This window comes from Schistocerca cancellata, chromosome 1, assembly GCF_023864275.1.
Source record: "Schistocerca cancellata isolate TAMUIC-IGC-003103 chromosome 1, iqSchCanc2.1, whole genome shotgun sequence".
NCBI classification, from domain to species: Eukaryota; Metazoa; Arthropoda; class Insecta; order Orthoptera; family Acrididae; genus Schistocerca; species Schistocerca cancellata.
Genome location: NC_064626.1, coordinates 1,096,874,832 through 1,096,901,874, shown reverse-complemented (window position 1 = coordinate 1,096,901,874; position 27,043 = coordinate 1,096,874,832). Strand labels below are relative to the sequence as shown.

The 27,043-nt window shown below is 41.5% G+C and overlaps 1 protein-coding gene across 1 annotated transcript in view; it reads left to right on the top strand.

The window, feature by feature from the left end:
• Positions 1-922: 922 nt before the first annotated feature.
• Positions 923-27,043, top strand: part of LOC126091818 (E3 ubiquitin-protein ligase RMND5A) — an 88,199-nt gene continuing 62,078 nt past the window's right edge. Inside the window, exons 1-2 of the mRNA XM_049907095.1 lie at positions 923-1,157; positions 1,276-1,421. Of these exons, the coding sequence (XP_049763052.1) occupies positions 1,022-1,157; positions 1,276-1,421 (282 nt within the window). The 5' untranslated portion in view covers positions 923-1,021. The remainder of the gene's footprint in view (positions 1,158-1,275; positions 1,422-27,043) is intronic.

The following is a 27,043-nucleotide window of genomic DNA, read 5'->3' as shown; positions in this document are numbered from 1 at the left end:
GTACAAGATTTTAGTATTAAGCCAGAAGTATCACCCACAGAAAATTACTCCTTTTAGTGATCTGATGAATTTTGTTTCTTTCTTAGAGCTGTATTTTTGAAATTAACTGCTGTTGCTGGTGCATTTCTATTTGGTCGTTTACAGTGGTGCGACATCTGCTGCCACTGCAAGGAAGTACTCATTAAATTTGATTCTCATTGTTTCCATTGTAAGTCTACCCGGATGTATTGTGTTACCCTCTACTTGGAAACTGCAGGCAGCAACGTTGCATGGCTGAGTCCCACATTCACAGTGGCGCTACCCTCCTTGGATTTTCATGCTTTTTGCCACTCGGCGGTACTATATGCAACGAGCTTGGTTGCTTACCTTTCTGCCTCCAGCAGTACATTTATGCGATAATTAATACAAACTGCTAATACTATTTATGGTGTTAAAGTAACATAACACTATATACTACATGAATAATTAGTCATTCGTCTTAACTACGAGTAGGTTTTTTCATAGCACCAGAAGAGAAATTACGACTTTCATTTGTTGTTACCTTACACCAAGGCCTCGAGGCCTGAAGTCGTCTCACCGCGGCACCTGCTGAGCTTAGGCAGCAGGTGGCTGCCATTTGTAGTGTACTGCCCGTTCAGAGAAGTTTGGTCCTTGCCTGAATTGTGATGCCTTGTGAGTGCAAAGTTGCCAATTTTGCAGAGAATCCTGAAAATTCGGCAGCGCTTATCCAAAAACATTTTATAATATAGCATTTGTCAGTGCATGTTTCCATTAAATTCGCTGTTGTTTCCAGTTTGTGCTGGATAAGAAGTGAATACTTTGCTTCCATTCGACACGCGCCACTACGGTAAAGATATTTACCCTTGTAAACGGCCAAATTTTTTGGAATCCCTTTTCTTCGCCTTCTAGTTGTTCCAGCGATTCCAAAGATGTAATACCTATGTGTCCTCGGTAGCTTTGTTTTGTCGAATGTTTTTATTTATCTTAGCTTAGTTGCAGAAAACAAGTTGAGTATTTGACAATGGATGCATGTAATGCGGTTGAAAGAGAAGTTGACAAAGTATTATCGAAGTTTGGAGGAATCAGTGAGCATGCTGATCGTGTTTTGAGAGAAATAACAGACAACTTAGAAGACCTAAAGAAAGAGTTTGCTGAAGGTAAATGAACTTTTAAAAGTTTGTGTCAATTTTTCTGTGTACGCATTGTGTCACAGTGGCCGCATTAGTGCTACGTTTGAACGGTTTGTCAGTACTGAGTGCAGTTCATTATTTTCAGGACCCGTAGATTATGAATTGACAACTGCGCAAATTGTCATTCTAAAGCAAACTCTGGATAAAGTCCGAGAAACAGTTCAGCGACTGGCTTCGGATCACCGCGATCTGCACAGCACCGTCTCGAAAGTAGGGAAAGCAATTGACAGAGTAAGTGAGAACTTGATTTATCATCAGATTTGCTAGTATGGATCTGTAATGTAACTCATTTAGAGTAGACATAAATGCTTCACTTGTGCTATTTTGTTACGAATTCGACTGGGGATGACTAAATACATACAACCGTGTTAACGAAGTATGCTGTCAATGTGTGTGGTGTTATGAAATCGAAACTTGTTTATTGTATTACTCAAGCTTCGACTAAAGCTGCACGCTGATGAACGTATCATAGTAGAATGTATTATTAATTATTTCGTAATACACTTTCTTTACTGGATGGTATTTTGTTGTGTTTTCTTTGTCATGTCAGGAACGTAAATTTCAACCTTTGTCTGGAGTCATTGCCAAATTCATAAAGAACTTATTCTGTCGTTGAATAAAGTGGATTTGTGCAGTGCATGTAATATTGATATATGGATTGACTTACGTATATATGTTTGTAGGGAATCCTAGAGTGCCTTACATACATTTGTGTTTCAGTTTTAATTGAAATTTTATCACACTGATAATTTTTATGCTTATGTTACATACAAATCTCATAAGTTGACTTACGTATGACTGAAACTCATATCAGGTAGAAGTATATGAATGGGATTGTTTAGAGCTGTAATATTAAAAATTAGTTTTAACTGCTTTGCCAACTCACAACCAAACTGTCACCTCCCAACCTAAAGTAGATTTCAGGCTACACTGCAGATCCTAAAAAACTAATAAAAACTCGAAAAGAAATACGGTCGGTGGTCTGTTCCTTTTCTGTTTGCACCAACTTGACCTCACATGCTACATCACCATTATGTTATAGGACAGAGCTAACAATGAGTATCAGTAAGTACAGTTGATTCCCAGTTATACTGAAATGTCTGTTACCAACACAAAAATTAAACATCGTGGCACCTAACTCCACTTAATATCACACACATAATTTACCTAACTAAATAAATTGGTGACACAATAACATAGAGCAAACTATCCACAATGAAGCAATATATTCTACCAGCACTAATACCCAAATAACTCTAAAAAATAGTATTTACATAACACAGAGGAGTTCAACAAAAGGGCAAAGCTAAACTTGCCATAAACATGTTTCACCATAAAACAGAGATTGTAACTCAGAAATAGAATATAACTGAAGAATAAAAAAATTCGTCAAAGCAAAAGAAGGCTTAATTAAAAAAACCAAAAATAATTAAAGCCCTCTATAATGACAATAAGCTGGTACCATACATCAAACAAACCCATCCCAAATCTTTCCTAGATGTAGGGGTAGCATGTTTGACTAGTAATCAAGATGTCTCTGGTTCAGTCCCAGACATTACCGAAATTCTGAATCAAAATGGTCAGGAGTGGCGCCCAAAGACTTCCGGTACAAGGAGCCACTCCTTTGTCAAAGGGGACTGAGGAGTAGACAAAGGCTCAGGTCTTACTCATACCATTGAAGTGGGAATGCTGTAACTAATAGGTAGAAAAATCACCAATAATCTATAGCACGAATGTGCAGAAGGTAATACAAATCACTGCACTGAACACTCATAAGGTGTAGCCACATGACATATGTTCTGTAATAATGAAAAAAGTGTCATGATAATTTCTCCATTAGCAGAAGATTGCATCTTAAGCCGCCATTTAGATCTATGGTAGGATTTACAGTCAGACAAAAGTAACGTAATATCAGTAACACCAGAAAATGGTGTAATGGGAGTAGGTAGATACAGCAGAGAGTGAGTTACTATAAATAGTTCAATTATAGGATTTTAATAAGACTCAGTGTCAAACCAGCACCAAGAACAATAATACAGTTATACATGGGCAACACCACAAACAGCAGATTAAGAACTATGGAAAGTGTACGAGGATATTGAATGTGCAGTTGAGTATGTAAACTAAGGGGGGAGAAAGGAGAGTAACTAATAGTATCAGCTACATCTGAACTTTTTGCAGAATCAGCAGTGATGAGGGAAAATTCACGCCAGACCAGGACCTGAAGCTAGATGTCCTGCTTACTGGTTGCATTCACCATTGCATCATCTGGTCATAGTGTTTATTGCAAATGCACAACTAGCTCGGCACACTCCATGGCTGACTCTCGCTCCCACCCAGTGCCACCTATCCTCACTCCCTGTCTTATGTTGTTTGTGCTCACTAATTTTAGATTCCCACTGAGGTGGAACATAAATTTGCATCTGCACTGAGGGTTGTGGATTCAGTGCCTCTTTCCTTTTTACCCCACCCACCTTCAGTGTACATAATATTTATGACAGCTGTGGATTTCGCATGGTATCTGTTCTTTCGGACATGTCCACAAGACCAGGCACCAGGTGAAATCTGCAGCTGCGGTTAGATGTTGTATCAACTGAAGGTGGATGGGGAGAGCTGCAGCTGATATCATTAATTCTTTCCTTTCCTTTCTCCCCCCCCCCCCCCTCTCCCTCCACCTTCAGTGTATACAAAATTTATCTCATTTCCTGATTTCCTGTGGCATCTGTTCTTTTGGACATGTCCCAGTCTAGCATGCATTTTCACTCTCCGTCACTGATTATGCAAAATGTTCCTGTGCAGCTGATATAATTAGTTCACTTCCTTTCCTTTCTCCCTCCCCTCCCTCCACACATTTAATTTACAAAATATCCATCATAGCTGTGCGTTTCATGTTGTGTCTGTTCTTTTGGACATGTTGATGCACTCATATCACAGTATGCAAATGGCGGTGAAAATCTAATAATTGGGAGTGGTTGGAACCCTGTAATAGGGGCAGGCTCACAAGACAGAGCTACGGACAAATATCATCTCGGTGGTAAGAATGAGAGATTAAAAGATTGGTGGAGTTTTGTATTAATTTTCACCTAGTAATAGCGAATACACTGTCCAAAAATCGCAGGAATGCACTGTTAGAAATCACAAGAGGAGGAGGAATACATAGAAGGGGCCTTACTAAATGCTATTTCAATATTTTACATATAGTGTATAGCTAAAAATAGTCCAGTTACGATTTGAGTCATGGGATGATTCTAGCTGAGTTACATAATGGCCAGACAGATATTCTGAAATTAGATATTGGATTGTAAGGCATGTCCTGGAGGAGATGTAGACTCAGATCACAATTTAGTAATGAAGAGTAGGGTGAAATTTTAAGAGACTCTTCCAGATGAATCAATGAGGAAAGAAGTGGGATAGTGAAATATTGAGGTGTGATGAGATGTGTTTGAAGTTCTCCAAGGCTCTAGATCAGCGGTCAGCAACTGGCGGACCGTGGTCCAGGTCCGGACTGTGGCAGGTCAAAAACTGGCCCACCAAAAATATTTTGAAGGTACTAATTATGTATTGAAATTATTTTAAAAAATATTTTCAATTAGATAGCACTTTGTTTGATTGCACCCTTATAATTTTTTCTGGTACAATTAACTGCTGAATAATTAGATCTCTTAATAGGTACGTATAGGTGGATTAAATACGTAGTTGCTATGCTGTGCAGTGCAGGGGAGTACACTGAAGATTGGGGATGAAAGGGAGCAAGCTGGCCCACCAGCACAGCATGTTGTGTCAATCCACATAATAGCTCTGGACACACGAATGCAACACAAGAATTTTATTTGATGAACAAGGAAATTTTATAAATAGATTTCCTACTCTGGCAACCTCTGAAACGTCTATTACATGGGAGAAGGCATATTCATTTAAACACCATTTTTTGTGCTAGTAACTGGAATGATAGCTTAAAGCTACTTTAAATGGAACTTCGGACTAGTTCACTCTGTGGTGGCAATCTTTGATAGCAAAGCACCTCCTTTGCAGTGCAACTCCTTGGGTGTGCGGCAGCATACACTTTGACAAGGAAGTAGCTCCTTTGCAGTTCGTTGGCACGTGCTGTGTGCTGGGCACCAGTATTTTTGTGATGAATGACTCTAAATACAGTACACAAATTTTATTGCCACTTCATCAGTAGTTGTTGCTATCTTGTACAGAGCATTTTGTTATTATCAAAGCTTATAACATTTCTTTTGCATTGATATGGTTCCTAGTAAATAGTGAACAGTGAAAAGGCCTGGAGCTGTTCCAATTTGTCTCATATACAGCAGAACTGTCAGTCTTGTTGAAAGTGCCAATTTAGAGCAACACTACAAAACAACTCGTCAGCAGTTCCATAACAATTTTCCTCTGGGCAGTGAAGCACATCAAGGAGATCTCCAGCCATATCTAGCTTCTTACAGAAAAAAGCACAACTTTCCTAGTTTGCTCTGTGAGCTAGGAAGCAAAATCTGAAGAAGCAGTGATGCATGTGTGTTGGGTGCTTAATTATCACCAGAAGCTGTTTTCAGGCTCTGAGATGGTAAAAAAATGTATTTTGGAAGTGGTTGTGGCACTTTTTGAAGAGAAGTATTATGTTGTTTCCACAGTTCAAGGTATTCCATTATTGACAAGAAGTAATACAAGAAGAACCAAAATTTGACTGTTGTTTCCTTGAACTTCTGCAGAAGGCACCTTGTTACCCCATAGCACTAGATGAGTCATGCGACGTTGTTGATGAAGAACAAATTTCCAATTTCTTGCAGTTTTTGGATGTTGAAAGTGATGAATTTAGGAAAGAATTGCTAACAATATTTCTGTTGAAAGACAAGACTCCTGAAGAAGATTTAGTTAAGACTTCTCATGACTTTGTGATGAAATCAGACGGTGTCTGTTTGATAAAACGGTGTCTGTTTCAACTGTCAGGGCCACAGCCATGATCGGCAAAGAAAAAAGACTAATAAAGAGAACCAAAGATAAAAGTGCTGGGCTGCTATCTTATCAGTGAATAACTCACCAGGCAGCTGTTTGTGGAAAACTTAGTGTGACTCTGAAAGAAGTAATGGACAAGTTGATTAATTTTATGAGGTCTCGATGTGCCCTTCAGCACAGACAGTTTAGGAGTTTCTTTATGAGTGTGATTTGGTGCATTCTGACGTACTGCAGTACCACAACATATGTTGACTAAGTTAAGGTCAAGTTATTGAACGTTTTAGCAAATAAAAGGCAAAGTAACATCTTTCTTAGAAAACCTGGATTCACAAGAAGCAAGAAACTGTTGAGATTTCCTAGCAGACGAACGCAGTATGCTAACTACAGCTTTCTAGGAATATGTTCTGAAACATTTAAATACAGTCGATACCCGTGCTACAAGGAAATGGGAAATTAATATGTGATTTGATACAAAGTGTGTGTTCTTTCAGTCGCAAGCTGGGTATCTATGAAACAGGCATTGCACATTAAGAATATTATCACTTTCCAACAGTTTTTGTGTATAAAAATAAAATGCTAATAAATTAAGGATAATTGCAGAATGTGGTGCCACACAACGTGGCACTACACAAAACTGGTGCTAATAGCATAGGCACATAGGGAACACACACAACACAGATATGTAAGTCCACGGTATTGGCGATAAGTTGAGAAAACCGTCCCGAAACATATGTGCTACAAAACACCACTGTTTCCTGTGCATGTACCCCGACATCAATATGGGATATGATCACCACGCACACATACACAGACTGTACAACAGGTTGGCATACTCTGGATCAGGTGGTTGAGCAGATACTGGGGTATAGCCTCCCATTCTTGCACCATTGCCTGTTGGAGCTCCTGAAGTGTCCTAGGGATTTGAAGACGTGCAGCGATACGTCGACTGAGAGCATCCCAGATGTGCTTGATGGGATTTAGGTCTGGAGAACAGGCAGGTCACTCCATTCGCCTGATATCTTCTGTTTCAAGGTACTCCTCCACGATGGCAGCTCGGTGGGGCCGTGTGTTATCATCCAGTAGGAGGAAGGTGGGACCCACTGTACCTCTGAAAATGTGAACATACTGGTGCAAAATGATGTCCCGATACAACTGACCTGTTATAGTTCCTCTGCAGGGTTGTACGTGCACCGATCATAATCCCACTCCACACCATCAAACCACGACCTCCATGCAGGTACCTCTCAAGGACATTAAGGGGTTGGTATCTGGTTCCTGGTTCACGTCAGATGAAAACCCGGCAAGAATCACTGTTCAGACTATACTTGGACTCGTCTGTGAACATAATCTGGGACCATTGTTCCGATGACCATGTACTGTGTTCTTGACACCAGGCTTTACGGGGTCAGTGGAATGCACCTTTCAGGTCCCCAGGTGAATAAACCATGTCTGTTCAGTCGACTGTATGTGTGGAGACGACTGTTCCAGTGGCTGCGGTAAGGTCCTGAGCAAGGCTACCTGCAGTACTCCGTGGCCGTCTGCGGGCACTGATGGTGAGATATCGGTCTTCTTGTGGTGTTGTACACTGTGGACGTCTCATACTGTAGTGCCTGGACACATTTCCTGTCTGCTGGAATCGTTGCCATAATCTTGAGCTCACACTTTGTGGTACACGAAGGGCCTGTGCTATAACCTGCTGTGTTTGACCAGCCTCCAGTCGCTACCCCTCATAATGTCATCAATGTGTGTTCTTTGAGCCCTTTCCAACACACAGTCACCATTAGCACTTCTGAAAACGTCTGCACACTTACTCGCTGCACCGTACTCTGACATGCACCAACACACCTCTGCGTATGTGGACTGCTGCCAGCGTCACTGTGCGATGACCGCAGGTCAAATGCGCTGCATGGTCATACCCCGAGGTGATTTAAACCTGCAAACTGCCCCACCAGCGCATTGTTTCACCATTTATCAGCATTATCCTTAATTTATGAGCATGAGTGTAGTTCTGGAATAAACATTTCAGTATTCTCAAGTGCTTTTTTTTCCAGATCTTAACAAGGAATTTGAATTTAGATCCAAGACTTTTCTGAGATAGAGAAGCTGTCACAATTCTTAAAATCGCCTTTTGAAGTTTCTCCAGGATCAGAATGGATGGATGTGGCTGCAACGTTGTCGTGCCTTTTAAAGTCTATACTCCAAATGAAGATAACAGACTTGCAGGAAGGCATTTCCTTACAAACGTATAAAACTGCATCCGCTGAAGAATTTTGGAGTACACATGTCCCAGAAAAATATGAAAATTGCGAAAAATTAGTCATGTACCTTATGTTTGGCTCCACATACAGTTGTGAAATTTCATTTTCAAATTTTTTTGAAGAACGTGTATTGCTCAAGACTAACGGCTGCCCACCTAGAAGATACTATTCACTTTAGTTGCTCCCCACATGAACCTAACTTTAAGAAACTGGCTCAAGACTGAGAATATAATTTCTCCCACTGATTTTAATACAAATTTGCATATCTATTGTATTTCATATTTTGTGAGTGAAAATTGAAATAAAAAATTAGTGAGGAATATTGAGGGTTTTCCTCCTTTACCTCAATAAAAATTTTCAAAAGCATCTGGACCCCATCAAAAATTACTTGCTTGACCCCCTTGTTTAGATCACGCTATAATGAATGCCACAACAGGTGTTCAGTTGAAGAAAATGAGCACTTCAAATTTTCGTCCCTGATGATAAAGGTTTTCCAGCCCAAAATTGCTCTACTTTCAATATCTCCTTTCTTCTCAAATCGTTGAGGGTAAATTTACTGTGGTATTTAGGACAGGTCAAGAGATGTTCTGTATCCTGTCATCCATATCCTGTCATATTCATTTATGAGGCCCAACTTGAGCAGGTTCGCCTTCACTAGTGTTTCACCCATTCTGATGTGTTTGAGAGGCTATCACAAGTCTTGCATCGCAATTTCTCACCACTGGGCACTTCGAGTAGGGTAGAGAAATCATCAGGAGACTTGATAAGTTCAATATACAAGAATCTATTGCAAATTCAAATCTTCTAGGCTCACTCAAACAAGGAATGGTATGCATCAGGGGTGCAGATAAGCTTCCCATTGTGTTCTGACCAGCTCTTCAGGAGTTGAGGTCTGTAAATCTGGCTGCCTTCTGTAGTTTATCAAGCAGCATTGATTTTTGTGCAACTGGTCATTAGTGAGTATGTTTCATTTAGGCTTAAGCCAACCTTCTCAGCATATACCAGGCACGCATATTTTGTTGTAAGGAAGCACAGTGCCTTGGTTGTGGTTCTCAGTATCTTTGGTCTTGTTCCCATTTGCTGTCAGCTGATTTTCTCAGTATGTTTTTTGCAAGTTCATGACAGGTCGTCTTGCAGTGGTGCTAAAAAGGACAATCACAGAAGTTGGACCAACAAATACCGGTAGAAGGAAGGTAACTGCAAAGAAACCTTGGGTAATGGAAGAAATACTTCAGTTAATGTACAAAAAACAGCAAGTACACAAATGCTCAGGAAAAGACAGGCTTACAGCAAGAATGAAATAAGTACGAAGTACTGGGAAACCAAGATGAAATGTTTGCAGGAAAAATATGAAGGTATTGGAAAGGAATGGTCATATGGAGGACTGGTTCAGTGTATAGAAAAGTGAAAACCTGTGGCAAAATTAAAAGCAAAGGCTTCAACATCAAGTGCAAGAGGAGTTCCACTGTAACGTGCAGAAGAGGTAGTGGGTTGTTGGAAGGGGTACATTCAGGACCTCTGAGAGGGCTGAATTGTCTGATGTAAAGAGTCAATATGAATGACAAAGATGTTCTGGTATTATAGTTCAACAGAGCTGTCAAAGACTTGTGATTAAATAAAGTGGAAACAATAAAAAACATTCTCTCGAATTTCTAAAATCGTTTGGGGGGTTAAAACTAAAGGAGTATTGAAGTTGCTTTGCAGAGTCAGTTACGATGGATAGATACCAACAGACAATCTCGAAGACAGCAAAGGCAGGTAAATGTTTTCAGTGTTTGGACAATCAGCTTTAAACCTCATGCACTCAAGAGAGGCAGTACTGATGACACGCTAGATAATGGAAGCAAGACTTAGGAAAACTCGAGACACATTTATATGGTTTGTTGATCTAGAAAAAATGTTCGGCAATATAAATGGAAAATAGATGTAGGCTGTGGAGGAAGATGCATAACATTCAGTGTGTTAAAGAACAAGGATTGAAAGTAAAGAATGGAAGACCAGAACCAAAAGGTATAAGATGGGGATGTAGTCTTGCACCACTGTTCATTGAAGAAGCAATGATGGGGGGGAAAAAAAACCAGGAGTGGATTTGAAATTCATTGGGACATCAATGACAAGAATTGCTGATGACATTGGTATCTTTGGTGAAATTGAGGAAGTATTGGAGGACCTGCTGAACAGAGTGAATGGTCTAATGATCACACTGTCGATTTAGAGTAAACCAAAGTAAGAATAAAGTAATGAAGAGTAGCAAGAATGACATTAACAATAAATGTAACATCAAAATTGGGGACCATGAAATGAAAGAATTCTGTTATTTTGGGAGCAAAATAATACCTAATAGATGAAGCAAGGTAGATCTAAAAAGCAAACTAGCAAAGTCAAAGAAGTTGACAACCATCAAACATTGGCATTAACCTGCAGAAGAATGCACATTTGGAGCGCTGAATTGTGTGGGAGTGAGTTACGGACTATGTGAAAACGAGAACAGGAGAGAATTGAGGCATTTCAAATGTAGTGTTATTGGATGTTGAAAATTAAGTGGACTGATAAGTTAGGCAGAATCGGGGAGGAAAGGAAGATGTGGGAAAAAACTGACAAAAAAAGGGGGGGCAGGATGATAGCATGTGTGCTAAGACATCAGGGAATAACTTCCATGGTACTTGATGGAACTAGAGAGAATAAAAACTGTAGGGGAAGACAGAGATTGGAATATATCCAGTTGACAACTTAGAACATCTGTTGCACGTGCTACTCTGACACGAAGAGATTGGAATGGGAGAGGAGTTTATAGTGGGCTGCTTCAAACCAGTCAGAAGTCTGAACCCCAATAAACAAACAACAAAAATCAATAAAGTAACAACTAAACTACATTTAAATTATAAAAAACCAAATATGGTTAAAATAATAATAATAATAATAATAAGAACAAGCACAAATAGAACACGAAGTGACACACATGTTAGATATAGAAGAGAAATTTCACCTGACATATATAGAATACAAAGACACAAATACAGACATTAGACCATTCTTGCATAGACCGCCAAATAACCCACAAGTCGAAACAACAGTAAAAACTATCCATACAATTATACAAAACAAAATAAATGAAAACACAACTATGGAAGAGTTACAACTACTGGTTTATATAGGAGCACTGACTACACTAAATATACACACTAGGCAGAGATCAGAACCAACCAACACACAGAAGAAACCCACAAAACCAGCATGGCAACACAGGCTACAGATCAGAATAGAAAAACTGAGAAAAGACATCGAACAGCTAACACAATTTATAAGAAATGAAATATCAGACAAAAAACGAAAAAGGTTAGGTAAAATCTCACAACAAGAAGCAATAGAGCAATTAGATGAAAAGAAGCAGAAATTACAAGCATTGGCCAAACGGCTTAGAAGATAAAAAAAAAAAAGTGAAAATAGAAGGAAACAAAACCAAACATTCAACACAAACCAAAAGAGATTTTACCAAATAATAGATAACACACACATTAAAATAGACAATCCACCAAACATAACAGACATGGAACACTTCTGGAGCAACATATGGTCAAACCCGGTACAACATGCACGGTGGATACAAGCAGAAACAGACTCATACAATATGATATCACAAATGCCTGAAGTGATAATTTTGCAACATGAAGTCACCCGAGCAATTAATTCTATGCACAATTGGAAAGCCCCTGGAAATGATAAAATAGCAAATTTCTGGCTAAAGAAGTTCACCTCAACACATTCACATCTAACTAAATTATTTAACAGTTACATTGCAGACCCATACACATTCCCTGATACACTTACACATGGAATAACCTATCTGAAACCTAAAGATCAAGCAGACACAGCAAACCCAGCTAAATATCGCCCCATAACATGCCCACCAACAATCTACAAAATATTAACTTCAGTCATTACACAGAAATTAATGGCACATACAACACAGAACAAATTTATAAATAAAGAAAAAAAAGGCTGCTGCAATGGAGCACGAGGATATAAAGAGCAACTGATAATAGATACAGAGGTGACATATCAAGCTAAAACTAAACAAAGGTCGCTACACTACGCATACATTGATTACCAAAAAGCTTTTGATAGTGTACCCCACTCATGGTTACTACAGATATTGGAAATATACAAAGTAGATCCTAAATTGATACAGTTCCTAAACATAGTAATGAAAAACTGGAAAACCACACTTAATATCCAAACAAATTCAGATAATATCACATCACAGCCAATACAGATTAAGCGTGGAATATACCAAGGAGACTCATTAAGTCCTTTCTGGTTCTGTCTTGCTCTGAACCCACTATCCAACATGCTAAATAATACAAATTATGGATATAGTTATAATAGAAGGAAACATTCCACGTAGGAAAAATATACCTAAAAACAAAGATGATGTGACTTACCAAATGAAGGTGCTGGCAGGTCGACAGACACACAAACGAACACAAACATACACACAAAATTCAAGCTTTCGCAACAAACTGTTGCCTCTTCAGGAAAGAGGGAAGGAGAGGGAAAGACAAAAGGATGTGGGTTTTAAGGGAGAGGGTAAGGAGTCATTCCAGTCCCGGGAGCGGAAAGACTTACCTTAGGGGGAAAAAAGGACGGGTATACACTTGCGCGCGCACACACACACACACACACACACACACACATATCCATCCACACATATACAGACACAAGTAGACATATTTAAAGACAAAGAGTTTGGGCAGAGATGTCAGTCGAGGCAGAAGTGCAGAGGCAAAGATGTTGTTGAATGACAGGTGAGGTATGAGTGGCGGCAACTTGAAATTAGCGGAGATTGAGGCCTGGTGGATAACGGGAAGAGAGGATATATTGAAGAGCAAGTTCCCATCTCCGGAGTTCGGATAGGTTGGTGTTAGTGGGAAGTATCCAGATAACCCGGACGGTGTAACACTGCGGCAAGATGTGCTGGCCGTGCACCAAGGCATGTTTAGCCACAGGGTGATCCTCATTACCAACAAACACTGTTTGCCTGTGTCCATTCATGTGAATGGACAGTTTGTTGCTGGTCATTCCCACATAGAATGCACCACAGTGTAGGCAGGTCAGTTGGTAGATCACGTGGGTGCTTTCACACGTGGCTCTGCCTTTGATTGTGTACACCTTCCGGGTTACAGGACTGGAGTAGGTGGTGGTGGGAGGGTGCATGGGACAGGTTTTACACCGGGGGCGGTTACAAGGGTAGGAGCCAGAGGGTAGGGAAGGTGGTTTGGGGATTTCATAGGGATGAACTAAGAGGTTACGAAGGTTAGGTGGACGGCGGAAAGACACTCTTGGTGGAGTGGGGAAGATTTCATGAAGGATGGATCTCATTTCAGGGCAGGATTTGAGGAAGTTGTATCCCTGCTGGAGAGCCACATTCAGAATCTGATCCAGTCCCGGAAAGTATCCTGTCACAAGTGGGGCACTTTTGTGGTTCTTCTGTGGGAGGTTCTGGGTTTGAGAGGATGAGGAAGTGGCTCTGGTTATTTGCTTCTGTACCAGGTCAGGAGGGTAGTTGCGGGATGCGAAAGCTGTTGTCAGGTTGTTGGTGTAATGCTTCAGGGATTCCGGACTGGAGCAGATTCGTTTGCCACGAAGACCTAGGCTGTAGGGAAGGGACCGTTTGATGTGGAATGGGTGGCAGCTGTCGTAATGGAGGTACTGTTGCTTGTTGGTGGGTTTGATGTGGACGGACGTGTGAAGCTGGCCATTGGACAGGTGAAGGTCAACATCAAGGAAAGTGGCATGGGATTTGGAGTAGGACCAGGTGAATCTGATGGAACCAAATTCTGGAGTTCTTCTTCACTGTGAGTCCAGATCATGAAGATGTCATCAATAAATCTGTACCAAACTTTGGGTTGGCATGCCTGGGTAATCAAGAAGGCTTCCTCTAAGCGACCCATGAATAGGTTGGCATACGAAGGGACCATCCTGGTACCCATGGCTGTTCCCTTTAATTGTTGGTATGTCTGGTCTTCAAAAGTGAAGAAGTTGTGGGTCAGGATGAAGCTGGCTATGGTAATGAGGAAAGAGGTTTTAGGTAGGGTGGCAGGTGGTCGGCGTGAAAGGAAGTGCTCCATCGCAGTGAGGCCCTGGATGTGCGGGATATTTGTGTATAAGGAAGTGGCATCAATGGTTACAAGGATGGTTTCTGGGGGTAACGGATTGGGTAAGGATTCCAGGCGTTCGAGAAAGTGGTTGGTGTCTTTGATGAAGGATGGGAGACTGCATGTAATGGGTTGAAGGTGTTGATCTACGTAGGCAGAGATACGTTCTGTGGGGGCTTGGTAACCAGCTACAATGGGGCGGCCGGGATGATTAGGTTTGTGAATTTTAGGAAGAAGGTAGAAGGTAGGGGTGCGGGGTGTCGGTGGGGTCAGGAGGTTGATGGAGTCAGGTGAAAGGTTTTGTAGGGGGCCTAAGGTTCTGAGGATTCCTTGAAGCTCTGCCTGACCAGCAACAAACTGTCCATTCGCATGAATGGACACAGGCAGACAGTGTTTGTTGGTAATGAGGATCACCCTGTGGCTAAACATGCCTTGGTGCACGGCCAGCACATCTTGGCGCAGTGTTACACCGTCCGGGTTATCTGGGTACTTCCCACTAACACCAACCTATCCGAACTCCGGAGATGAGAACTTGCTCTTCAATATATCCTCTCTTCCCGTTATCCACCAGGCCTCAATCTCCGCTAATTTCAAGTTGCCGCCACTCATACCTCACCTGTCATTCAACAACATCTTTGCCTCTGCACTTCTGCCTCGACTGACATCTCTGCCCAAACTCTTTGTCTTTAAATATGTCTGCTTGTGTCTGTATATGTGTGGATGGATATGTGTGTGTGTGTGCGCGAGTGTATACCCGTCCTTTTTTCCCCCTAAGGTAAGTCTTTCCGCTCCCGGGACTGGAATGACTCCTTACCCTCTCCCTTAAAACCCACATCCTTTTGTCTTTCCCTCTCCTTCACTCTTTCCTGAAGAGGCAACAGTTTGTTGCGAAAGCTTGAATTTTGTGTGTATGTTTGTGTTCGTTTGTGTGTCTGTCGACCTGCCAGCACCTTCATTTGGTAAGTCACATCATCTTTGTTTTTAGGTATAAATTATGGATATAATATTACTGGAACATACCCACACAAAATCACACATTTGCTTTACATGGATGATCTAAAACTACTGGCAGCAACCAATCAACAACTCAACCAATTACTAAAGATAACAGAAGTATTCAGCAATGATATAAATATGGCTTTTGGAACAGACAAATGTAAGAAAAATAGCATAGTCAAGGGAAAACACACTAAACAAGAAGATTACATATTGAATAACCACAGTGATTCCATAGAAGCGATGGAAAAAACAGATGCCTATAAATATCTAGGATACAGACAAAAAATAGGAATAGATAATACAAATATTAAAGAAGAACTAAAAGAAAAATATAGACAAACGCTAACAAAAATACTGAAAACAGAATTGACAGCAAGAAACAAGACAAAAGCTATAAATACTTATGCTATACCAATATTGACCCACTCATTTGGAGTAATGAAATGGAGTAACACGGACCTAGAAACACTCAATACACTTACATGATCACAATGCCACAAATATAGAATACATCACATACATTCAGCAACAGAAAGATTCACATTAAGCAGAAAGGAAGGAGGAAGGGGATTCATCGACATAAAAAACCTACATTATGGACAGGTAGACAATTTAAGAAAATTCTTTCTAGAACGAGCAGAAACTAGCAAAATACACAAAGCAATCACTCATATAAATACATCGGCTACACCACTGCAATTTCATAACCACTTCTACAACCCTTTAGATCACATAACATCAACAGATACGAAGAAAGTAAATTGGAAAAAGAAAACACTACATGGCAAGCACCCGTATCATCTAACACAGCCACACATCGATCAAGACGCATCCAACACATGGCTAAGAAAAGGCAATATATACAGTGAGACGGAAGGATTCATGATTGCAATACAGGATCAAACAATAAACACCAGATATTGCAGCAAGCATTTTATTAAAGATCCCAATGCCACAACAGATAAATGCAGACTTTCTAAACAACAAATAGAAACAGTAGATCACATCACAAGTGGATGTACAATACTAGCAAATACAGAATACACCAGAAGACATGACAATGTAGCAAAAATAATACATCAACAACTTGCCATAAAACATAAACTAATAAAACAACACGTTCCCACATACAAGTATGCACCACAAAATGTACTGGAGAATGATGAATACAAATTATACTGGAACAGAACCATTATAACAGATAAAACAACACCACATAACAAACCTGACATCATACTCAACAATAAAAAGAAGTAATTAACACAACTAATCGAAATATCCATACCCAATACAACAAATATACAGAAGAAAACAGGAGAAAAAATTGAAAAATACATCCAACTGGCGGAGGAAGTCAAGGACATGTGGCATCAGGATAAAGTTGACATTATACCGATTATACTATCAACTACAGGAGTCATACCACACAATATCCACCAGTACATCAATGCAATGCAGCTACATCCAAACATATATATACAACTACAGAAATCCGTAATTATTGATACATGTTCAATAGCCCGAAAGTTCCTAAATACAATGTAACATATACCATACAGTTAAAAGGAAGTCACGCTTGATCAAGGTCCGCGTCACGTTCCATGTTTAACCAGACCTAAGGTCTGAGAAAGGAAAGAAGATAATAATAATAATAAACAAGTAAGTGGAAAGAGATTGCAGCTAAAATGCACCTACTCCGACGTAGATAATGAACAGGGGCCTATTCGTGCCTGTAAGATGGAAGAGTGTCTTTTACCCTTCCACACAACAGATATGTGTGCCCCCCCCCCCCCCCCCCCCCAACCTCCCTTTTTTCCCAGTATCCCTCACTATCATTAGTACAAATCTGAGTCTCATAATTTTTTAACTCCACTCTATGATAAATCACAAGATGGTTGTAACCTGCCTCCTCCACCCCACTTAAAAAGAAATGCCATCCAAATCTATTTAACAGTCCTCTGCAATGAATTCCTCCATAAGTGATACCAAAATCCTCTTAGACTTATTTTCCGGCTACTGATGTACATCATCTGAACAACCCCCCACCCAAAACTACAGACTCTTCCCCAATCTACTTACCAAAACAAAATTCATTAGTTTCTGCTCCTACCCCCAAAAGATCCATCTATTTAATAATTCCCCACATATTTCATGACAAAACAAAAACCTAACAACCACTGATACATTTGCTATCACCCATTTCTTGTATAGGACACGTAATATGAAATTAATACAAATGAAAGTAAGTCAGCAAATTGAACCTCAGTCTCTCAAACCAGATCCTGCAGTGGACTGAGCCCTCCCAACTCACCCACATATCTGAAAAATGACTAGCAGACACTTCAGTCAGATGTGTATTTTCACCACATATGACATTTGTAGTACTCATGAATGATACCCTCCTTTTGAAGATATCTAACACTTGACTGCAAATCTTCCATTCTTAACAACAACATACAGCTAGTGAATGTAACTGATGGACCCATTAGGCTACAGCTGACCCATACATTCTGTTATTGTCACCACAAGGGAATGTCTTTGAGAACTGAGGGATGCTCCTGGGAAACATTCCCTCTCCTTACTGCTTTCCACTCTGTGGCTGCCAGCGATCTTTGTTACTGAGCATCCAAAAAATAATACATTTCTAGTAGATTTACTTGCTAGTTGGTGGTTGCTAATACAGTACCACAGTTTTATAACGCACAAGATGATTACTGTGCATTTCTCTTAGGATTTACATACTTTTAGACTTCCAGACTGTAACATTCGCTTGGTTGCATAGTGTACACTCAAATTAACCCTCCTGCTTAATCTTTGTGAAGGACTGGCAACTGAATCTTAACATATAACTTCAGCAATGTATCCTGTCTACGAGGTGCTACAAAGTGAAGTGGTACAATGGTTAAAGATATTGAACTAGTGTTTGGGTTCAGTGGTTTTCAGTTGAATGTTCATCTCCTCAGATTGAGGTTTCTCCCTGTTGGAGGCTTGAGTCCTCCCTCGGGCATGAGTGTGTGTGTGTGTGTGTGTGTGTGTATTGTCCTTAGCGTAAGTTAGTTTTAAGTTAGATTAATAAGGGACTGATGACCTCAGCAGTTTGGTCCCATAAGATCTTACCACAAATTTCCAATTTTTATAATATTCAGCCTATTGAGTTGAATTACAGGATATATTGATAGCACTGAGATAGATGAGACATCGTGTTGCTCTGAATTTCCTCCCATCTTCCAGTTTGTTCAGTACTTTGTAGATGATTCAGCAAATGAAATAGTCTATAGTGCCCAGAATATTGTTCCCCTGCCTCGGTGCAGGGGAAGATGGAATGCTATCGGGTAGCTACACTCAAACCTCCAAGTTTTGAGTTTTCAGTACAATGTGACACTATGATTGTGTGTGCCCTAAGAAGTGCATTGGCAGTGAATTGTTGGCATGTGGCACAGTCATGTAGACACAAGATGCACTGGAAAACTAGCCATGAGCTGCAGGTGGCAGTTACTCCGTGTGTTGCGTTCCGCAGGTGGCATATGGAATATTGATAGGAGAATGATGCTCTTCCGTGGCAATACAGTATTCACATAATTCTCCCCCTCCCCCTCTCTCCTGCAGTGTCGGGGGCTAGAATAGACCCACAGCAATTCCTTTCCTGTCGTAAGAGACAACTAATAAGAGTTTGTTTTAATTGACACATTTTTACATTGGTGTTTTGACTATTCTTTGGACTTCTCAAGATTTTTGCTCTTTTCACCTTTTTAATACTCCCCCCCCCCTCACCTTTTTTGACTTCAAATTCTGTCCCCATTTTGGGTTAGGCCTCCACTCTCCAAATTTTACAGAACTGCGGGCCATTTGGGAAAGGGTGCCTTACAGTGATGTGTTAACTGTCAGCTGTTCACTGTGCACTGTTATCTTTTGTACCTACCAATCAAGTGGATTTATCTTTCCAACTGAAATCCAGTGTGTTAGCCAGTCCGTTGTTTTGGGGTCATCATGTACATTCTCGGTGGTAGCCCCCTGACAATGCAGGGATCGCACTGTGGATGCCTGAGCCGTAACCTCCCCGTGTCAACCAAGGAGTTGGTGTCTATCCACTTCTGGGTACCACTGAAGCTTTTGTCCTAGCCTTCAAAGGCAACATTTTGTCTTGGAAGCTTAAGGTCATGGTTTATAGGTGTCATGTCAGTCCTTATTTTCCTATTCTGATGAGATGTTTTAGGTGCCAAAGGTTCAGACACATGTCCTCCCGCTGTTCTAATCTGTAGGGCATATGGACAGGCATCCCATGAGAGCAGCCTTCTTAAGCAACCCCCTCATACAGTCAACTGTCCAGAATCGTACCCTCCTCTTTCACCACAATGCTCAGTCTTCAGGAAGGAGAAAAAAAATTCAAGGGTACAAAATGCTTGACCACATGTCTTATCAAGATGCAAAGAAAAAGTTTGAAAGACTTCATCTGACTGATGTGGTCTCAAATGATGTGACTGTTGTGTCAGAGCCGTGTCGGCAAGACCACCATTAAGTTTGATCCATTCATTGTGGATCATCCACCTCTGTGCTAATCACTCCTATTGGAGGTGCTCCCCATGGATGCCACCTCACCAGGCAAAGGCCACCTGGCACAGCAGTTGTTGCCAGGAGTCCTAGTACCCTGAAGTGGATAGACACCTACTCTGTGGCTGACATGGGGAAGTTACAGCTCAGGCATCCACAGTGCGAGAAGGTACATGATGACCCCAAAACAACGGACTGGCTAACACACTGGATTTCAGGTGGAAAGATAAATCCACTTGATTGGTAAGTACAAAAGATAACAGTGCACAGCTGACAGTTAACACATCACTGTAAGGCACCCTTTCCCAAATGGCCCGCAGTTCTGTAAAATTTGGAGAGTGGAGGCCTAACCCAAAATGGGGACAGAATTTAAAAAGTCATAAAAGGTGAGGGGGGGGGGGGAGTATTAAAAAGATGAAAAGAGCAAAAATCTTGAGAAGTCCAAAGAATAGTCAAAACACCAATGTAAAAATGTGGTCAAATAAAAAAAAAAACTCTTATTAGTTGTCTCTTACGACAGGAAAGGAATTGCTGTGGGTCTATTCTAGCCCCCGACACTGCAGGGGAAAGGAAACCTCAATCCGAGGTTTCATGCAATAAGGTCTTGCAAGACACCTCCTGGTCCTGGTCATATTTCAGGGTTGTGCTGCAATTGGGGGAGGGAATGTCAGCTTCCTTGCCCCCAAAACCTATAGCACCAGTCGTTCCCACATCATGAGTCCAGCCACAGATGCCTACTCATCCTCTGGCGTCATCAGGGATGAGTACACCTGTCAGAGTGACCCCTCTCAAGACAAGGACCAGCAGCCACAAGGCTGTGGGCCGAAGAATGGTATACTTCTCTTCACTCCCAGAAGATAGAATTGGGAAATCACAGAAATCAAAGACTCACAAGGATAAGAAGGATAAACAGAAAGATTAACGAATCACACAAAATTGGATGTTCTATGACGTGGTAGCAAAGTAATCACACTCATTTTTTGTATTCACCACTGTCTCTCTCAGACCTGACTCCAATGCTCCTTCAATGGATCTGTAACAGCTACTATCACCATCTAACAGAACTCCGTCATCTAATGGCAACACACCTCCCTACTCTGAAAAACTACAAACCATATTGTACCAATCGTGTTAATGTTGAGAAAGCATCCACTAGCGTCTGTACCTTCATATGCTCTGATATTTCCAGTGAGTAGGTGCCCATTACCACTGCACTAGAAGCAATGGCCATTAGTGTCTACCTGTTGGTTTGGATTACAATATGTAATGTTTATCTACCCCAGATGGACCTTACCAAAGTCATGATCTATTAGAGTTAGTAGAACAGCTACCTCACCCCTTCCTCTTATTGGGGGACTAGAAAGCTCATACACCTCTTTGGGTCAATTCCTTTTGGGATTGGACATCTGCCATTCTCATCACTGGAACTGCAGCACATTTCAGTGCTGCCCACGGAACATACTCAGCTATTGGTCTCACAATTTGCAGCCTGAGTATCTTGCCCCTCATTAAGTGGCGTGTCCATGGTGATCTTTGTGACGGTGACCATTTTCCTACATTCTCTCAGTCTCCACTCACAGCCATCTGGAACTTACTCCAAGTTGGTCACTTCAGAAAGCTGACTGGCAGGCTTTTGGAACACCACATGGCACTTCAACGGCACAAGCACCATCCCTTTATTGATAATTTAATATCATTCAAGAGACTCTAGGCCAATATACGCTTTTTGCTAAAGAAAAGTAAGCAGGAGTGTGGGAGCAATACGTATCATCATGCGATCCCACACATCATTGTCCCAAGTATGGACTAAACTCTGCCACATTTGCGGCCATCCACCACCCACAGCAGTTCGTGCCATCCTTATCAGTGTTAACATCTGCACTGATCCCGTGGTACTTATCAAATTGTTTTGCAGCACACTTCACAGAAGTGTCTCCTTGCAGTAATTATCATCCTCATTTCCTGACCCATAAACACCTTATTGAGTGCCGCCCGCTATCCTTCCATGCACATGGCTCTCTATCATACAGCATCCCTTTTAGTGAATGTGAGCTCACAGTGCTTTGGCAGAGTGTCAAGATACTGCCCCTGGACTGAACAAAAACCACAACCAAATGCACAAACTTCTTCATGCTGATGTCACGAGACATATCCTCGGGCTTTTTAATCGTATTTGGCAGGAAGTGCAATTTCCCTCTCAATGGTGGGAAGATGGTACTAGGTCTACAACTTTGCTTCCACCATTTTTTCTCGAAGTTCAGGGCTTTATTGTGAAAAATTTACAAAAAATTTGATTCATAGTATTGCCCATCGCTAGCCACTACATTCAACCATCTTTCGGATAGCATATAAATCCCGTTGCAGAAGAACTGGGCGTCTAGTGTGGGGATCTGTGAATCGATTCAGTTTTGCACTTGTTCATATGATCGGAAGTGCTGGTTAGCCAGACTGTATGCCACTGATTGAAAAAGGTGGTAGTCAGAAGAAGCAACGTATGGAGAATACGGCGGGAGGGATAGGACTTCTCATTTCAACGTTTCCATGTATATTTTGGCAGCTTTTGCGACATGGGGTTGAGCACTGACTTGCTGCAAAATTACAAAATTACCTTTACGTGTCTATCACTGTATTGTGGCCATTTGTGTTCCAGTGCTGGGCTCAAATGCGTCATTTGCTTTTGATAATGTTGTCCTATGACTGTCTTCGTCTATTTCAGTAGCTATGAAAATGTTCTGTCTTCCCCCGCCATGCTGGACTTGGACATAAAAATCATTGTTCTTAAGGCATTGAAAACATTCTCTCCACGTTCTTCCACTAATAGTTCCCTCACCATTGGTCTTACCCAACATTTTAAGTGCCACAGCCACAGATTTCTTCATAGTAAAGCAGAAAACTGAAACTTCCCGCAACTGGCGAGAAATGGATACATAATTTGACATACTTAATCAAGAATAACCTTAGGATGCAATCACAAATCGACTAATATTTTTGTGGCATTATGTTTACAGATGCCTAAGGTTATTGTATTAACACCTATGACCAACCACCTGAACCCCACTTGCCGCTACTGCCTTTTATTGCAAAATGGCGAAAACAGAGTTGTAGACCTAATATTATTCCTGTCCAGAAACTGGTGAAGGATCCACATCTTTTATCTCACTACCGGCCATTCTCTGTGACAAATGGGCTATCTAAGCTATTCGAATGAGTGGTTAACCCCTGTCTTTGTTGGTGCTGTGAAGCCAGAGGGCATATGCCATGATTCCAGAGTGACTTTTGGGCATTGTGGTCTACCACAGACCATCCGGTTTGTCTGGTATCTGCAGTGCACAATGCTTTTGTGCGTCCCAACATCTGATTGCTGTGTTCTTTGACCTACAGAAGGCATACGATACCACCTGGTGACATCACATCCTATTAACACTGCATGAGTGAGAGTTCCAGGGCAGTTTATCCACTTTTATCCAGAATTTCCTATCTGTCCATCTTTATCGGGTCAGGATAGGTGTGACCCTCAGCAACCAATATGTACAAGAAACTGGAGTCCCTCAGGGATTGGTTCTGAGTCTAATCATGTAGGCTGCCATCTTCAATGGTATTGTAACTGCAGTGGGCCCCACAATCTCTCTGTTCTCTCCGTCACTGTATGTGGATGATCTTTGTCTGTACTGTGCCACTGCATCATTGTGCGCCACTGAGCACCAACTTCAGGGGACTGTCTGGAGAGTATATTATTGACTCCTGAATCACGGCTCTCAGTTTTCTCCTGCAAAATCATGAGTTGTGCATTTTTTGGTGACCCTGGACTGTGCATTCGCACACAGAAATTTATCTTTTTGACTAGTTACTTGACGTTGTTTAAACTTTCCAATTCTTACATATTTTATTTGACAACAAGCTAAATGGCTGCCATGTGTCTGCTGGTTCAAGGCAACTGGCATGAAGAAGCTAAATGCTCTCTGTTTTCTTAATAACTCCTAGTGGGGTGTGGGCTGCATAGCTCTTCTGAGATTTTACAAAGCACTGATTTATCCCTCTTGGACTATGAATTTGTTGCCCATGGGTCAGCAGCACTGTCCGTACTGAGATGCTGGATCCTGTTCACTACACTGGCGTGTGGTTGGCAATGGGGGCCTTCTGTATGAGCCCTATTGACAGCCTCCTGGCAGAAGCCCGTGTCCCAGCTATGCAGGTTAGTCACAATCTGTCCCCACAACCAACAGTTCAGACTGTTTGTGCATCACCCAAAACTGGGTAGATCAGCTGGGATCTGACTTGATACTCTGCTAAAGGACCTCCAGCAGCCTCCTTTAGTCTGTGTTCCTAGAGCTCCCTCTCAACACCCCACATGTTCTATACCCTCTCCTGTGATACTGATGGCCCTTTTTTGTGGCCCCAAGAAGGATCCTGATCCTACCCTTCTCTGACACCTGTTTCATGCAATCCTTCATGATTATTCTAATTCAGTATGCATTTACACAGATGGATCAAAAGTCAAAGACAGGGTTGGTTTTGCTTCTGCACATGCAAGGGGACACGAGAAGCACACTCTGCCGAGTGCCTGCAGTGTTTACGCTGCAGACTTGTTTGCCATATCTGAGGTTTTATGGTATGTCAAATCCGTGGCTATGATGAACTTTCTGATCTGTAGTGATTCCGTGAATAGCTTAACCATCTCAAATATCTTTTGGTCGCCAACATCCAGGACCTACTGGTTGACCTCTATGGCTCTGGAAAGACAGACGCCGAGCCACATAGGCATTCCAGGAAATGAACTCGTCAACATCTACATAAAGATGCTATTACAGGAGATCAACTTGATGTCACAATACTGGGCACTGAGTTATGATTACAGTGTCGACACAATGTTTTGAGGCTCTGGGAATTGGAATGGCAGGCTGTTATGGCCCACAATAAGTTAGAGGGATGAAGGGGTCCACCAAGGTGTGGCAACATTTTTCCATGACTTGAAAAGAGGCCATTCTGCTACACTGACTGTGCATCAGCCACGCGAGACTCGCCCATGCGTTCCTTCTGCATTGAGAGGATCATCATCACTGCAGCTTCAGAGTCTACTGATGACAGTGCATGTTCTTGTTGAATGCACCCTGCTGGCTGGTTTGTGGCATGCTCTCAGCTTGCCTACCTCACTGCCTCAGATGTTTTCTGATGATGAGATAGCCACTATCAAAATGTTGCCTTTTTTGAGGGAAAGCAGATTTTACACTAAACTACAATAGTCTTCCACTTTCAGTGTTAGGGGTGGTTGTGTGGGGGAGGGGGGGGGGGACAGCTGCCTCTTGCGGTGGTGGATACAGGTAACCCCCCCCCCCTCCCCCCATGCAACTGCAGGGTACTTTCTTTTTCCCCTCACCTTCTTGTGCCTTTAGACCCTCTTGCGTAAGATGCTGTCTGGGTTAACTCTATTTTCTTTTACGTATCGTGTTACAACTACTGCCATGCCCTCCTTCAAACTCTTAGACTTACTTGTATAGTTTGGGCCCCACTTTTTTTGCTTTTTACCATTTTACATATATATCTCATGAAATAGTTTAGTCATCACAGAAATCACAGTATCATCATCACATAGCTTTCCATACATTGGATCACACAGATGAGTATGGCTTGTGGTGAAGTCTTTCATTGCTGGACATCTGAGGCTCATGATTGGCATTTTTATGGCTACAGTCCCTCAGTCTAAAGTGACCTGTTCATGATCAGTTAAATTTGTAATTGGATGGTGATTTATGTCCTCACATTGCAGGTACTCATCCTTCAGACCAAACTTATGTGGCCGACATGATCAAGTGTCAGGCGAAACCAGGTCCATATTTACCACGGAAAAGTTGCACATCATCTATAACGTGAAACCAAGTCAACAAGTGTCATGGGAAGGATGCAAATACTATTACAGAATACAATCTCTGTCAACTGGATGTTCACAGTGCCCCAAAGAAACCAAGTACAATGATGTATGTACTCATAGTAAGATGTCATCCCAGAAGGAACAGTGGCACTGTATTACCAGTCTCTTTCCACAATATCAACAGGAGTGTGCCAATTGAGCATGTGGTGAGAATCAATTTGTATCAGGAGTGCTCCAGTTGAGCAAGTGATGAGAATCAATCTTCAGAGTTACTACACAGAGTCTGATAGACGTTACCTAACACACAGGCTGCCATGAGATCATTAGCCAGGGCAGGAGCTTTTGATGGTTAGTTTTTTCAGAATCCCGAGGCAAGATAATAATCTTTGTTCCCAGTTATGGCATGCCCATCTTGTCGTTGAAAGTTTCTTCCCTCTTAGAATCTTCTGCACAGCTGTGAGGTGGAACTATAGGTGACTTTCATCTCTCGGCCTACCTGGGAACGTCTATGACTAGTCTTTAATGTGCTAACAATGACTTGACTGTTGATGAAGTCATCCAAATGTGTTTAGCATTCAGCTTTTCTGCATCTCAAATGCTGAAAGTGCATAGTACACAGTCAGAACTCTTTCGCCAGGATCTGTGTCCCCCAAGGACTGTTCCAGCACTGTATAATATTACCACATTTGTCATTTGGTTTTGTGTTGTCCCATCCCTGTTCAATCGGCACAGTGCTGCCATGACACAATATTTTTCAAATGGACCTTTAACTTGTGGACATAGGTGTACTAATCACTCGAACACCTCAAAATGTTCACAAAGCATTAATACTGACTCTACTGCCGGGTGCCATATAAGCTGTTCTCTTATTGTTTTGGCATTGTATGTGTTCTTTTATTGGAGCTGTCTTTCCACCTCCTCGGAGGCTGTCAAGCAATACTCGAGATGAGCTCCCCTAGAAAAATGAATACAGCCGAGAATTTGTTTTAACTGCAGCTTCCAGGACTGTTAAAGTAGGTTAAATTCTTTTAATCTTGACAGAACATTGTCCTTGGTGATTTGCGACAAGTC